Source organism: Macaca mulatta, chromosome 16 (assembly GCF_049350105.2).
Source record: "Macaca mulatta isolate MMU2019108-1 chromosome 16, T2T-MMU8v2.0, whole genome shotgun sequence".
NCBI classification, from domain to species: domain Eukaryota; kingdom Metazoa; phylum Chordata; class Mammalia; order Primates; family Cercopithecidae; genus Macaca; species Macaca mulatta.
Window position 1 is genome coordinate 39,768,392 of NC_133421.1, and position 14,946 is coordinate 39,783,337.

Here is a 14,946-nt window from a genome sequence, read left to right on the forward strand (position 1 = left end):
TCCCCATGCCAGGTGGCACACACCTCTCCCCTGGGATCAGCAGACTACAGGTGCGTCCTCAGTGTCAGACCACGGGGCCACACAGAGACCCTGAGGACTCCAGAGACCTAGGCAGGTGGGGCTGGCCAGGAAAGGCCTGCATGGGCTCAGTGGAGACACTGACCACGTCTGTTTTCCTTTCAGCCAAACTGGAGCAAAGGTTCTCGGCACCTAGGCCTGTGCTGGCTTCAAGTGGCAGGACGACCCTCTGCAAGGGGGACAGGCAGGCCCCTCCAGGCCCACCAGCCCGGTTCCAGCGGCCCATTTGGTTAGTTTCCCCACCATGGGCACCTTGTTCTTCCACATCTTGTCCTGGTGGGGCTGTCCGGGAAGACATCTACCCTGTGGGCACTCAGGATGTGCCCAGCCCGGCCCCGGCTCAGGGAAGACCTCAGGGTTCCTGGAGATTCCTGGAGTGGAACTCGATGCCCCGGCTCCCGACAGACTTGGATATAGGGGGCCCTTGGTTCCCCCATTATGATTTCGAACAGAGCTGCTGGGTCCGCGTCCCTTCTGAACAACCCGAGCCAGCTTCACATTCTCATTTTATTTTTTGTTAAACTTATGAAAATTTATTAAGAAAGTGTGCACCTCGAAAGACATTCACGGATGGAACACACTAGTCCCCAGATCACAAAGTCAACCATGTCCAGCCCCTCCCAGCACCCCCAGTCCTGCCACCAGCATTCTGAATTCCAACAACACCATGAGCCTGCCTTTGTACTCTACCCTTATGGAAGGATAACCCCCTTCATGTTTTAAAATAAATGTTTTCTGTTTAAATTATTTTAGATATACAGAAATATTGAAAAGGCACTACAGTGTCCGCCTACACCTTCCATCCAGCTGCCCCTAATTATGGCGTTTTGCAGTACCATGGCACATAAGAAATTTAGGCCGGATGTGGTGACTAATACGTGTAATCTCAGCAATTTGAGAGGTCAAAGCGGGAGGTTCAGGTTCACTTGAGTCTAGAAGTCTGAGACCAGGCTGGGAAACACAGGTGAACCCTGTCTCTAGAGAAAAGTCAAAGAAATTAGCCAGGCCTGGTGGCATGTGTCTATGGTCCCACCTAGTGAGGAAGTTGAGGCAGGAGGACTGCTGCAGCCCATGACTTCCAGGAAGCAGTGAGCCATGATTGTACCAGTGAAGAATAGAAAGGTAAATATTTGAAGTGTTACTTTATGCCACTAGGGAAAGCAAGAAGACTTTTATACCATCAGTATTAAGGTATACAGTTTTCTAAAAATTTATCTCTGCAGTTCAATAAGAAAAAATTCCTGCACATTATATTTGATAGAGCAAACAAAGAAAAAAATAAAAACATTAAAGGAAATGTCAGTATTAGACTCATGCACTTTTCAAAGCATTACTAAAGAGCATCTCACATTTCTGTTTAAAACACTTGTACCATTGCATAATTAAGAATGAAGATGAGAGTTATTTGAGGTGTTTAAAAGTTGGTGGTGCCACATCTAACTGGTGTAAACTAGATAAAAATCACTATAAAAAATTCAAATTCCATGCAAATGTAAAGATTATACAATCTTATTAAATTGTTAGACATTTTTTCTCAACTACCAAATGGGATAACATCATGTCTATAATTAGCAATTAGAAAATTCTATTTGCACACTCTTCAAAGTCCATTTTTAAAATTTTATACACATCATCTCTCATTTAGAAAATGAACATTTCAATATGCTTATTACACCTACGAAGAAAAATGTTCAATTTTATAATCTCAAAATTTTTGCTAGTCATTAAAATAAATCAAAGCATTCAGCATCAAAGGATATACAGATACACACTCTTAAGTAATTCATATACAAGGACCAGAGTATTAGAGGCCTAAGCTGCTCATTTTGTAAGACAGGGGACCCTTGTAGTATTTATTTTAAAAAGATATAGCCCCATTCAACAAGGGAAAGATCATAATTTAAAATTAGAAACTAAAAGAAAAATAAGCCTTAAAGCTTCAGTGTATGAATATCTACCATTAAACAGAATGAGAAATAGACACTCGGGACATCAGACATACTGACCCTTCAAAGGAACATGGATACAAATATGTAACACCCAATCAAATGGTACCAACACCAGGATCCTGTGTGACAGCAAACAGTGACCAAATCTAAAGAATTCCCAAAGTTGTATTGAAATTTATTTTTCTGAAGGTTTTTAAGCGAGTTACAAAACAGCCTTACTTCAATTTTACTGTTTCCCAGTAAATAAAAATGAAAATAAATAAATGGGTGATAGGAATTCAGCAGAATATGAGAAACAAAGTCATCATCACAAAATGTATAATTGGGGCCAAAATCCAACTAACTAAAGGTGTTAAAAATATAAAGAGTTTCCTACAGGTTAATTTTATTCACTAAATGTATACCAAGATTCACTATCAATATTAATATTCTTTTATATATTGATAATACCTAAAAATTTTCCAGAACAGAAAACCCAAAGCCACTGACTGAAGAACCACTATAAATCAAAGTAAAGAAAGATATACACCAAGGGACATTAATAAAACTACAGAAAACTAAGGGAAAGAAATGAAAATTTTAAAAACAAAAGGCAAGTTATCAAACGAAAAAGTAGATAACTAAATAAAGATAGAAAACATTTTTTAAAAGATTTCCATTAAAGGGAACACCAAACAATTTTCCTTGGGTAATAGGAAAATGATTCCAGAAGGAAGCTCAGGACTGAAGAAAAACATGAAGAGCGATAAACACGTAGGCACACTGAATATATAATGAACGTATAAAACGTTAATGCCTTCCCACTCCTTTACAACGCAAATGACCATTTACATTAAAGATTAAAACACGGGTTGGTTTGTGAATGTGTGTAGCTTTCTGATAAAACTATAACAAAGACTGGAAAAGCAACAGGTGAAAGAAGTCTCTATGGTTTCATTCTACATTTCGTGTTCAGTGGTACACACAGGCCGGGGGAGGCGGCTCACGCCTGTGATCCCAACACTTTGGATAGCCAAGGCGGGCAGATCACTTGAGGTCAGGAGTTTCAGAGCAGCCTGGCCAATACAGCGAAACCGTGTCTCCACTAAAAATACAAAAATTAGCTGAGTGCAGTGGTGTGTGCCTGTAGTCCCAGCCACGCAGGAGGCTGAGGCAGGAGGACTGCTTGAACCTGGGAGGTGGAGCTTGCAGTGAGCCAAGATACTGCCACTGCAGTCCAGCCTGGGCAACACAGCAAGACTCTGTCTCAAAAAGAAAAAAAACAAAAAAGGGATACACTCAGTAGACTCAATTTACTGGTAAGAAAATTATAATCCATACACCAACCACTATATAAATATAAATACTTATCTATATAGGAAGAGATATGGCCAAAAAGGCAATTTAAGGCAATTTAATGTAATTAATTAAATTTAAATGCAATACTAACCGTTGCATTGTTAAACTGATTAAAATACAGCACTAAAAACTAATCACAAAAAAACAGAAGAGAAGTAAGAGGGAAAATCAATGTTAAGAACAAACAGCAGAAGACTTCTACTTCTGTCCAAGACAGACTAAGATAGTGAAGAGAAAGGCACAAGGGAAACTGGAAAATGTCTTGAACGGAATGGCAACAAATATGAAATTTATCAAAATTTGAGATGTAGGCTGGGGCAGTGGTGGCTGACGCCTGTTAATGGCTTGAGCTCAGGAGCTTGAGACCAGCCTGGGCAACATGGTGAAACCCTGTCTCTACGACAAATACAAAAACATTAGCCAGATAAGGTGGCGTGCACCCGTAGTCCCAGCTACTTGAGGGGCTAAGACAGGAGGATCGCTTGAACCCAGGAGGTGGGGGCTTCAGTGAGCCGAGATCATACCACTGCCCTCCGGCCTGGGTGACAAATTGAGACCCTGTCTCAAAACAACAACAACAGTGGCAAAAACAAAAACAAAAAAACACAACTTGTGGGATTCAATAAAAGCAACAGAGAGGAACTTCCAGCATATATATTTTCATTAGAAAAGAATATCTAAAAGAAAAGACCTAAGTTTCCACCTTTATAAGTTAGAAAAGAAGAGGAAAATATAACACATAGTAAGTAGTAGGAAGGAAATAATAAAGAGCAGAAGTTTAGCAAAATAGAAAACAGGGAGATGGCATAAAAAATTAACAAAGTCCAAAACTTTCTTTAAAAAGGTCAACAAAACTGAACAATTCTATTTGGACTGGTCAAAAAAATTAAAATTAAAATTAAAACAAAGAAAAATCCAGAACACAAATCACCAGCATGTGGCCGGGTGTGGTGGCTCACGCCTGTAATCCCAGCACTTTGGGAGGCCGAGGTGGGTGGATCACGTGAGGTCCAGAGTTCATGACCAGCTTGGCCAACATGGTGAAACCCCATCTCTACTAAAAATACAAAAAATTAGCTACGTGTGGTGGCGTGCACCTGTAATCTCAGCTACTCGGGAGGCTGAGGCAGGAGAATCACTTGAAACAGGGAGGCGGAGGTTGCAGTGAGCCAAGATTCTGCCACTGCACTCCAGCCTGGGTAACAAGAGCAAGGCTCCATCTGCAAAAAAAAAAAAAAAAAATTAAGTTAAAAAAAAAATTCACGAACATCAGGAATAACAATGGGGTAATAACCACCAATACTAGCAAAATTACCAAAATAATAATAAAATACTATTGGCGGCCGTGTGCAGTGGCTTGCACCTGTAATCCCAGCACTCTGGGAGGCCAAGGCGGGTGGTTCACCTGAGGACAGGAGTTCAAGACCAGACTGGCCAACATGGCAAGATCCTCTCTCTACTAAAAAAAAAAATGAGCTGGGCGTGGTGGTGCCTGCCTGTAATCCCAGCTACTCGGGAGGCTGAGGCAGAGAATCACTTGAGCCTGCAAGGTGGAGTCTGCAGTGAGCCGAGATCGTGCCACTGCACTCCAGCTTGGGTGACAGAGCAAGACTCCATCTCAAAAATAAATAAATAAACAAACAAATAAATACATACATACATACATACTATTGGCAATGTTAGTCCAACAGTTTCAGCAACTTGTACAACGTAGTCTTGGAAAAATACAGCACACGAAAATTGACTTAAGTATATAAAAATAGGCTGGGCCCAAGGGCTCACGCCTGTAATCCCAACACTTTGGGAGGATGAGGCAGGAGGATAGCTTGAGCCCAGATGTTCGAGACCAGCCTCGGCAATGAAGTGAGACTGCTTGTCTCTACAAAAAATAGAAAAAGAAAAAATATTAGCCAGGCATGGTGTGCCTGTGGTCCCACCTGTTCAGGAGGCTGAGGCAGGAGGAGCATTTGAACCTGGGAGTTTGAAGCTGCAGTGAGCTATGACCTCATCACTGCACTCTCACCTACTGATCTTGGCTCACTGGGCAACAAAGTGATACACTGCTAAAAAAAAAAAAAAGAAAGAAAGAAAGAAAGAGAGAAAGAAAGAAAGAAAGAAAGAGAGAAAGAGAGGAAAGGAGGGAGGGAGGGAGGGAGGACAGAAAAGAGAAAGGAGAGAAAAAGGAATGTCCCTATAATTTTGCCAAAAAACAAATTTATCAGAAATTTTCCCAGAAGAGTTTCTGTTTCTCACGAAGTTCTATATAGAATTCAAAGAAAAACGACACCAAATTTACACAAACTGTTTCATTTTAAGTGACAAGCATAATCCTCAACAAACACCTGACAAAACCACTATAATTCTTAAAGAAACAGAGAATGAAAGTATATGACGAAAATAAAATACATGTCAGGAGATGGACAAGTGAATTTACAGTATCCTAAGAGTTTCAGAGGATTCAGAAGAGAAAACAACTACATAGTAACATTAACTTTTTTGTAAGCTAATAGAGAGGGTAGAATGGAATGAGTGAAACAAACCAGAATAGGAAAGACAAATACAACACATGTAATAAGATGGAAGGTTTACACCAGGTGCAGTGGCTCATTCCTGTCATCCCAACACTCTCAAAGCTGAGGCAGGAAGATCACTTGAGCCCGGGACTACAAAGCTACAGTGAGCTAGGATCCTGCTGCTTGCACTCCAGCCCAAACAACAGAATGAAAACCAGTCATTTAAAAAAACAACAACAACAAAAACACAAGTTTGGAATAGTGAAGGCCTTTCTAACTAATAACTCAAAATACAGACATCATGAAAGATTAATAAATTGAACAAAATGAAGTAAAAAACCCATGCATGGTAAAAAAACAAACAAAAAAAAGGTTTTTTCAAAAGCACAATATAAATAAAGACTAACCAGATGGGCAAAAATTAGTCCAACTCATATGAAAACAGCATAATAATATATGAGGGCCTCCTATGAACGCTCCAATAAATCACACTAAAAAAATCAACAACTGTGGCTGGGCACGGTGCTCACGCCTCTAGTCCCAACACTTTGGGAGGCTGAGGTGGGTGGATCCCGTCTCTACTAAAAATAAAAAAATCAGCGGGGCATGGTGGCCTGCGCCTATAATCCCAGCTATTCGGGTGAGTGAGATAGGAGAGTCCCTTGAACAGGGGAGGCAGAGGCTGCAGTAAGCCAAGATCAAGTCACTGCACTCCAGCCTACGTGACAGAGGGAGACCCTGTCTCAAAAAAAAAAAGAAAAGAAAAAAAAAGAAATATCAACAACCAAGTCAAAAAGCAGACCACAGAAAAGAATAAATTGCTCCTCAAACTATAAAAAAAAGTCAACTTCACTAATACTAAAAGAAATGCAAAACTACTGCTTGGATATGCAAACTTTTACCTGTTGTTAGATTACCAAAGGTATGAAGAACAGCTTTTTTATTCGTATATTGGTAAAACTGGGAACATATATTCGTAAAACTACAGGGAGAATAATTTGGGACTATCTATCAAAATTAATTGCAACACTCCTCTGACCCAATGTTTCCACCTATGGAAATTAATAATACTATAGATATCCTTGTATACAAGCAAATGACACATATACAAGAGTTAGTTATCAAAGCAGAAGATCAGAAAGTGCATCAACAACTGATCAATTAGATAACATGGTTAAGAAGGAAAAAAAATGCTCTGTACTGATAACAGGATAAATTGTTCATGTCGGGTGCGGTGGCTGACGCCTGTAATCTCAGTACTTTGGAAGCCCGAGGGACTAGGATCATTTGAGGTCAGGAGTTCAACACCAGCCTGGCTAACATCGTGAAACCCCATCTCTACTACAAATATAAAAATTGGCTGGGCGTGGTGGCGCATACCTGTAATCCAAGCAACTTGGGAGGCTGAGGCAGGAGAATCGCTTGAGCCCAGAAGGTGGAGGTTGCAGTGAGCTGAGACTGCACCACTGCATTCCAGCCTGGGTGAATGAGCGAAGCTTCAAATAAAAAAAGAAAATTCAACAAAAAAGAAAAGAAAAATCTCAAAAACAAACAAACAAACAACAACAACAAAAAAACAAGGTAAATTGTTCAGTGAAATAAATTAAGATGCAGAAGAGTATATAATATTAACCCATTTGTATAAAGATGGAGGGAGTACATATTTGTCTATTCATATTTGAATATGCAAAAGAAACCTAGAAAGACATGCAAGAAAGTAACAATTACACGGTAGCAGGAAAGCTATTGATAAACTGGGCAGATGAGGAAGAGGAGTAACAGGAAGGGTTTTGAATATATTTTCAAATTTTGTACAATCTGACTGTATAACATAGTCTGAAAATTAAACCATAAAATATATATAGCTAGCCAAAATCATTGTATTTTTCCCTTTTATCTACTCACACCATTACTCTAGTCTATGGCAAAACTACTTTAGAGGTGGCTACCCAAACTGGAGAAGAGTATAGTAATAATAGCTAAACTTCTACTATTTTTGGCTACCTCATCACATATGCCAGGGTCTAATAAACTCACATGTACACATGTCAGAATAGTACTGAGTTGTAGAAAAATATCATTTCTCTGACAAAGGTAACTAAAAGTGGAGAAGAAAATGAGGAATACACAAGAGTCCATAGGAAAGCACACCAAAACGTGATACAGAAGTCAGCATTTCTTTCTTTCTTTCTTTTTTTTTTTCTTGAAACAGGGTGTCACTCTCACCTGTCCCAGGGACTGAAGTACAGTGGTATGACCATGGCTCACTGCAGTCTCGACCTCCCAGGCTCAAGTCATCCTCCTGGCTCAGCTTCCCAAGTAGCTGGAACTACAGGCGCATGCCACCATGTGTAACTAAGTCTTTTTATTTTTATTTTTTATATTTACTTTTGCAGAGACCAAGGTCTCCCTATGTTGCCCAGGCTGGTCTCAGACTCCTGTGCTCCAGTGAGCCTCCTACCTTGGCCTCTAAAAGAGCTGGGATTACAGGTGTCGGGCAGCACACCCCGCCTAAAAGTCAACATTTCTTTATATTCAAGCAACAAAGATCCTCAGAGTTAAGTAAAATTAACATTCACTAGAAACATCATCTGTCTAGAGATGTATAAAAGAGAAAAAAGGAACCTAAAACAACAGATTTTAGGTCTAACAACAACAACAAATTGTGGCTCATTTTTCAAAAAAAATTCCTAACACAAGAAACTATATCCATTTTTTAAAATAGACTTTTTTTTTCTTTTTTTTTTTGAGACAGTCTCCTTCTGTCACACAGTCTAATGGGCAATGGTGCAATCTTGGCTCACCGCAACCTCCACTCCCCGACTTCAAGCGACTCTCCTGCCTCAGCCTCCCAAGTAGCTGGGACTACAGGCACCAACTACCACGCCTGGCTAATTTTTCTATTTTTAGTAGAAACCAGGTTTCGCTATGTTGGCCAGGCTGGACTTGAACTCCTGACCTCAGGTGATCCGCCTCCCTCGGCCTTCCAAAGTGCTGGGATTACAGGTGTGAGCTACCTCGCCCAGCCAAAAATGTAAGAATTTTAATTAGAAGTATGTATTTAATAGATCATTCTGCATAAAATATCCAATGCTTGTTTGTCCACAAAGTAGAAAAATTGTGGGTCAATACAATAAGGATTCATAAATTACAGCCACTACTGTTAAATATGAGTGGAAAACGCTGGTTAATTTGATGAAATAAAATAAACTACCAGGTATTTGAAGATACTCCACAGCCCCAGTTTTCAATAAAATTTTTTTCAAGAAATCTCTGCACTTACCCCCATTATCTGTTCTTTTTTAGGCTCCATCCTGATGGGGACACAGTTCATATCGCTATAAAAAAAAAAAGAAAAGAAAAGAAACAGGTAATGAAGAAAGATTTCAGATGATCAAAAACGTAGTATCTTCCCTACAACTTCAAAACTCCTGAAAATGGGAGAGCAGCATTTGTACTAGCTGCCCCCCAAGAGTATTTCAGAACTTTCTTCACAAACAATTGTTCCCGAGGACATGTGATCTTCTTCAGAGGACAAGCTGTTTTTTTAAAGTACATTTTAGGCAGGGTGCAGTGGCTCACGCCTGTAATCCCAGCACTTTGAGAGGCCGAGGCAGGCGGATCACGAGGTCAGGAAATCGAGACCATCCTGGCTAACATGGTGAAACCCCATCTCTACTAAAATAATACAAAAAACTAGCCCGGCATGGTGGTCGGTGACTGTAGTCCCAGCTACTCGGGAGGCTGAGGCGGGAGAACAGCGACAACCTGGGAGGTGGAGTTTGCAGTGAGTTGAGATTGGGCAACAGAGCCAGACTCCATCTCAAAAAAAAAATAAAACAAAATAAACAAATAAATAAAGTACATTTTGACTTTTAAACTCCTGCTACGGGCCAGGCTTGGTGGCTCATGCCTGTAATCCCAGAACTTTGGGAGGCCGAGACAGGTGGATTACCTGAGGTCGGGAGTTTGAGACCAGCCTGACCAACATGGAGAAACCCCGTCTCTACTAAAAATAAAAAATTAGCCAGGAGTGGCGGTGCACGCCTGTAATCTCAGCTACTGGGGAGGCTGAGGCAGGAGAATTGCTTGAACCCGGGAGGCAGAGGTTGCGGTGAACCAAGATCGTGCCATTGCACTCCAGTCTGGGCAACAAGAGCGAAATTCCATCTAAAAGAAACAAAACAAAACAAAAAACTCCTGCCACAATTTTTTAAATCTTACATTAATGAAAACACAAGGATGCTGGGATTATTTACCTGGGGAGAGGGAGAAAAAACCAAAAAGGTCCTCTCAACACAGGAATGGAGCAAAGCTTTTAACATCTGCCTGTTACCTGTTTACTTCCTGTCCTGTTTTGATTTTGTTTTTTGAGACGGAGTCTCGCTCTGTCGCCCAGGCTGGAGCACAGTGGGGCGATCTAGGCTCACTGCAAGCTCCGCCTCCCGGGTTCACGCTATTCTCCTGCCTCAGCCTCCCGAGTAGCTGGGACTACAGGTGCCCGCCACCACGCCCGGCTAAGTCTTTTGGATTTTTAGTAGAGACGGGGTTTCACCGTGTTAGCCAGGATGGTCTCGTTCTGCTGACCTTGTGATCCGCCCGCCTCAGCCTCCCAGAGTGCTGGGATTACAGGCGTGAGCCACCGCGCCTGGCCCTTTACTTCCTGTCTTATGGCCGGCTAGGATGACTGCAGTCAAGTAGGTCTGGTTTCTCTTAAAGAGCCAAATTCACCGCATTTAGAATTTTAATTTAAGTGGCAAGAAATGATCTCACGCATGCTGATTTCCCTTCTGAAAGGAATTAGGCTAATCAGCTATTATTGTACAAACACAATGGTACTCAAAATTTATTGTGGATCCCTCCCCTCCCATCCTCAGAATGGAAAAGCAAAAATAAATGTAGAGCCCGTACTACCCCTTCTTATGAAACACAGTAAGTTTCAATAGCATTGTCTTACTATGAAGAATACGTTCCTGAAAGTCGCACTTGAGTATTATTTATATCCCAGTTTGTTTCCAAAACAGGTTCTGCAGCATACGACATAGTAATATAGGCCGGGCACAGCGGATCACACCTGTAATCCCAGCACTTTGGGAGGCCGAGGTAGGCAGATCGCTTGAGCCCAGGGGTTCGAGACCAGCCTGGGCAACATGGCAAAATCCCACCTCTACAAAAAAAAAAAAAAAAAAATTAGTTGCATGTGGTGGTGGTGCACCTGTAGTCCCAGCTGCTCAGCAGGCTGAGGCAGGCAGGTCAATTGGGCCCAGAAGGTGAAGGCTGCAGTGAGCCATGATTGCACCACTGCACTCCAGCCTGGGTGACAGAGTGGACCCTATCTCAAAAAAACAAACAAAAAATGTGTGTGTGTATATATATAAATACACACACACACAGACACACACACATTATATATATACACACAGACACTATATATACACATATACTATATTTACACAACCTACATATAAATATATATACACTTATATACATATATAAACTACAACAAACAATTAGGGTAGAAAATTAAGTTGAAATAGTTTCAAAAGGACAGAAGGCATAAGCCATAAAAGCCTACTGAGGCCGGATGCAGTGCCTCACACATATAACCACAGCACTTTGGGAGGCTAAAACGGAAGGACCACTTAAGGTCAGGAGTTCAAGAACTGCCTAAGCAACAAAGTGAGACCTCATCTCTACAAAAAATAATTTTTTAAAACAGAGAGTCTATTGGCAAGCCGCGGTGGCTCATGCCTGTAATTCCAGTACTCTGGGAGGTCGAGGCGGGCGGATCACGAGGTCAAGAGATTGAGACCATCCTGGCCAACATGGTGAAACCCCATCTCTACTAAAAATACAAAAAATTAGCTGGGCGTGGTGGCATGTGCCTGTAGTCCCAGCTTCTTGGGAGGCTGAGGCAGGAGAATCACTTGAAACTGGACGGCAGAGGTTGCAGTGAAGCCGAGATCGCACCACTGCACTCCATCCTGGGCAACAAGAGCGAAACTCTATCTCAAAAAAAAAAAAAAGAAAAAAAAAGAAAAAAAAAGAAAAAGAAATTACAGAGCATATTCATAAAGTTTGGATATTTGTGCCTCCAAATCTCGTGTAAAAATATACTCCCAATGTTGAAGATGGAGCCTAGCAAAAGGTGTTTGGGTAATGGGGGCAGATCCCACATGAATGTCTTGGTGTTTTCCTTGTGGCAATGAGTGAGTTTCTTGCTGGTGTTAGTCCACGTGAGATCTGATTGGTAAAAAGAGCCGGCCATCTTGCTCCCTTCTCTCACCACGTGACACTCCTGGTCCCCATTCCCACTCCCCCATGAGTAAAAGTTTCCTCAGCCCAAAGGTGTTGGTGGTATGCTTGTACAGCCGACAGAACTGTGAACCAAATACATCTCTTTTCCTTATATTAATAATCTACCCAGTTTCAGGTATTCCTTTATAGCAACACAAAACAGACTAATACCGCTATATTTCTTGCCTTTCAGTATTCCACTCTCCTGATTTTCCTATTACCTCTTTGGCAGCACCTTTCTGATCACCCTATCAAACCTTTAAATGGTGACGTTCCTCAGGTCTCTGGCCTAAGATGTCATCTTATTTCACGTGAAGCACTAGGCAATCTTATTCATTGTCCAAATTTCCATTACCAACTAAATTATAAAAATATAACAGAGAATCCCAAATTTTATCTATTTGTGTCTGTCCTCAGGTTCAGCTATAAAACTCTATATGCTACATAAACACTTTATTTTATTTTGAGACGGAGTCTCGCTCTGTTGCCCAGGCTGGAGTGCAGTGGCTCGATCTCGGCTCACTGCAACGTCCACCTCCAGGATTCAAGCAATTCTCCTGCCTCAGCCTCCCAAGGAGCTGGGATTACAGGTGTGTGCCACCACTTCCATCTAACGTTTTTTATTTTTAGTAGAGATGGGGTTTAGTCATGTTGCCCAGGTTGGTCTCAAACTCCTGGCCTCAAGTAATCCACTGACCTCAGCCTCCTAAAGTGCTAGGATTACAAGCGTGAGCCACTGCACTCAGCCTACATAGACACTTGAAACGCTCCACAATTTATGACAAAACCTGCTCTTCCTGCTCTTTCCATATATTGGTAATGATATTTTCAATGACACATGGCTCATGCAACACACCTAGTATACATAATCTTTGACCACTTCAAACCTTACTCCCTAACCTCACTTTTTTTTTTTTTTTTTTTTTGAGATGGAGTCTCACTCTATCGCCCAGGCTAGAGTACAGTGGCATGATCTCGGCTCACTGCAAGCTCCACCTCCCAAGTTCATGCCATTCTCCTGCCTCAGCCTCCCGAGTAGCGGGGACTACAGGCACCCGCCACCATGCCCGGCCAATTTTTTGCATTTTTAGTAGATACGGGGTTTCACCGTGTTAGCCAGGATGGTCTCGATCTCCTGACCTTGTGATCCGCCTGCCTCGGCCTCCCAAAGTGCTGGGATTACATGCCAGAGCCACCGCACCCAGCCCTAACCTCACTTTTAATCCATAACTATATTGTGCCCTTCCTCTTCCTCAATACTGGTGAGATCTGCCTATCTCTCTCCATCTCCACTGTTACCCTACTTAAAGCCAGCATCGCCTTTCATCAGGACCACTTCAGTCACCTCCTAAATGCAGTAGTCGCCCAGTTATCCATGGGAGAAACATTCTAAGAACCCCAGTGGATGTCTGAAATGACAAATGGTACTGAGCACTTGATTCTGTTTTTTGTTATACATACATACCTATAAAAAACTGTAATTTACAAATTAGGCATAGTAACAGATTAAAAACAATAATAAAATAGAACAGACTGGGTGTAGTGGCTCACGCCTATAATCCTAGACTTTGGGAGGCTGAGGGGGGCAGATCACCTCAGGTCAGGAGTAAGAGACCAGTCTGGCCAACATGGTGAAACCGCATTTCTACTAAAAAGACAAAAAAATCAGCTGAGTGTGGTGGTGCACACCTGCAGTCCCACCTAAGCAGGAGGCTAAGGCACAAAATATCAATTGAACCCAGGAGGTTGCAATGAGCTAAGATCGTGCTACTGTACTCCAGTCTGGGTGACAGAGAGAGACTCCACCTCAAAAAAATTTTTAAAATAAAAAAAAAATTGTAACAATTTACTATGAAAAAGTTACGTGAATGTGGTCTCTCTCAAAATACAGTCTGCATAAAAACCACCATATACGGCCGGGCGCGGTGGCTCAAGCCTGTAATCCCAGCACTTTGGGAGGCTGAGACGGGTGGATCACGATGTCAGGAGATTGAGACCATCCTGGCTAACCCGGTGAAACCCCGTCTCTACTAAAAAAATACAAAAAACTAGCCGGGCGAGGTGGCGGGCGCCTGTAGTCCCAGCTACTCGGGAGGCTGAGGCAGGAGAATGGCGTAAACCCGGGAGGCGGAGCTTGCAGTGAGCTGAGATCCGGCCACTGCACTCCAGCCTGGGCGACAGAGTGAGACTCCGTCTCAAAAAACAAAAAAAAAACAAAAAAAAAACAAAAAAAAAAACCCACCATATACACAATGGTGGTCCCATGAGATTAAATGGAACTGAACAATTCCTATTGCCTAGTGACATAGTGATGTAATAGCCATAGTAACATGACAGAGCAATTTTTAAACTAAATGTAGTGTACATTAACTGTACAATGTTTATAAAGTCTACAGTAGTTGTAGCAGTCCATTCTCTCACTGCTATAAAGAACTACCCGAGACTGGGCAATTTATAAAGATAAGAGGTTTAATTGACTCACAGTTCCACATGGCTGAGAAGACCTCAGGAAACTTTCAATCACGGTGGGAGGGGAAGCAAGCACGTCTTATATGGCAGCAAGCAAGAGAAAGAGAATCTGTACATAGGAAAACACTGCCACTTTCAAAACCATCAGATCTCAAGATAATTCACTCACTGTCACGAGAACAGGATGGGGGAAACTACCCCTCTTATCCAGTCACCTCCCTCCTTCAACACATTGGGATTACAATTCCAGATGAGATTTGGGTGGGGATACACAGCCAAACCCTATCAGTAATGTACAATAA

General features: G+C 41.8%; 1 protein-coding gene across 1 annotated transcript in view; it reads left to right on the top strand.

The window, feature by feature from the left end:
• Nucleotides 1-14,946, top strand: part of LOC144335559 (TBC1 domain family member 3G-like) — a 49,561-nt gene that overhangs the window by 8,004 nt on the left and 26,611 nt on the right. The window contains exon 13 of the mRNA XM_077971033.1: nt 184-539. Within this exon, the coding sequence (XP_077827159.1) occupies nt 184-539 (356 nt within the window). The remainder of the gene's footprint in view (nt 1-183; nt 540-14,946) is intronic.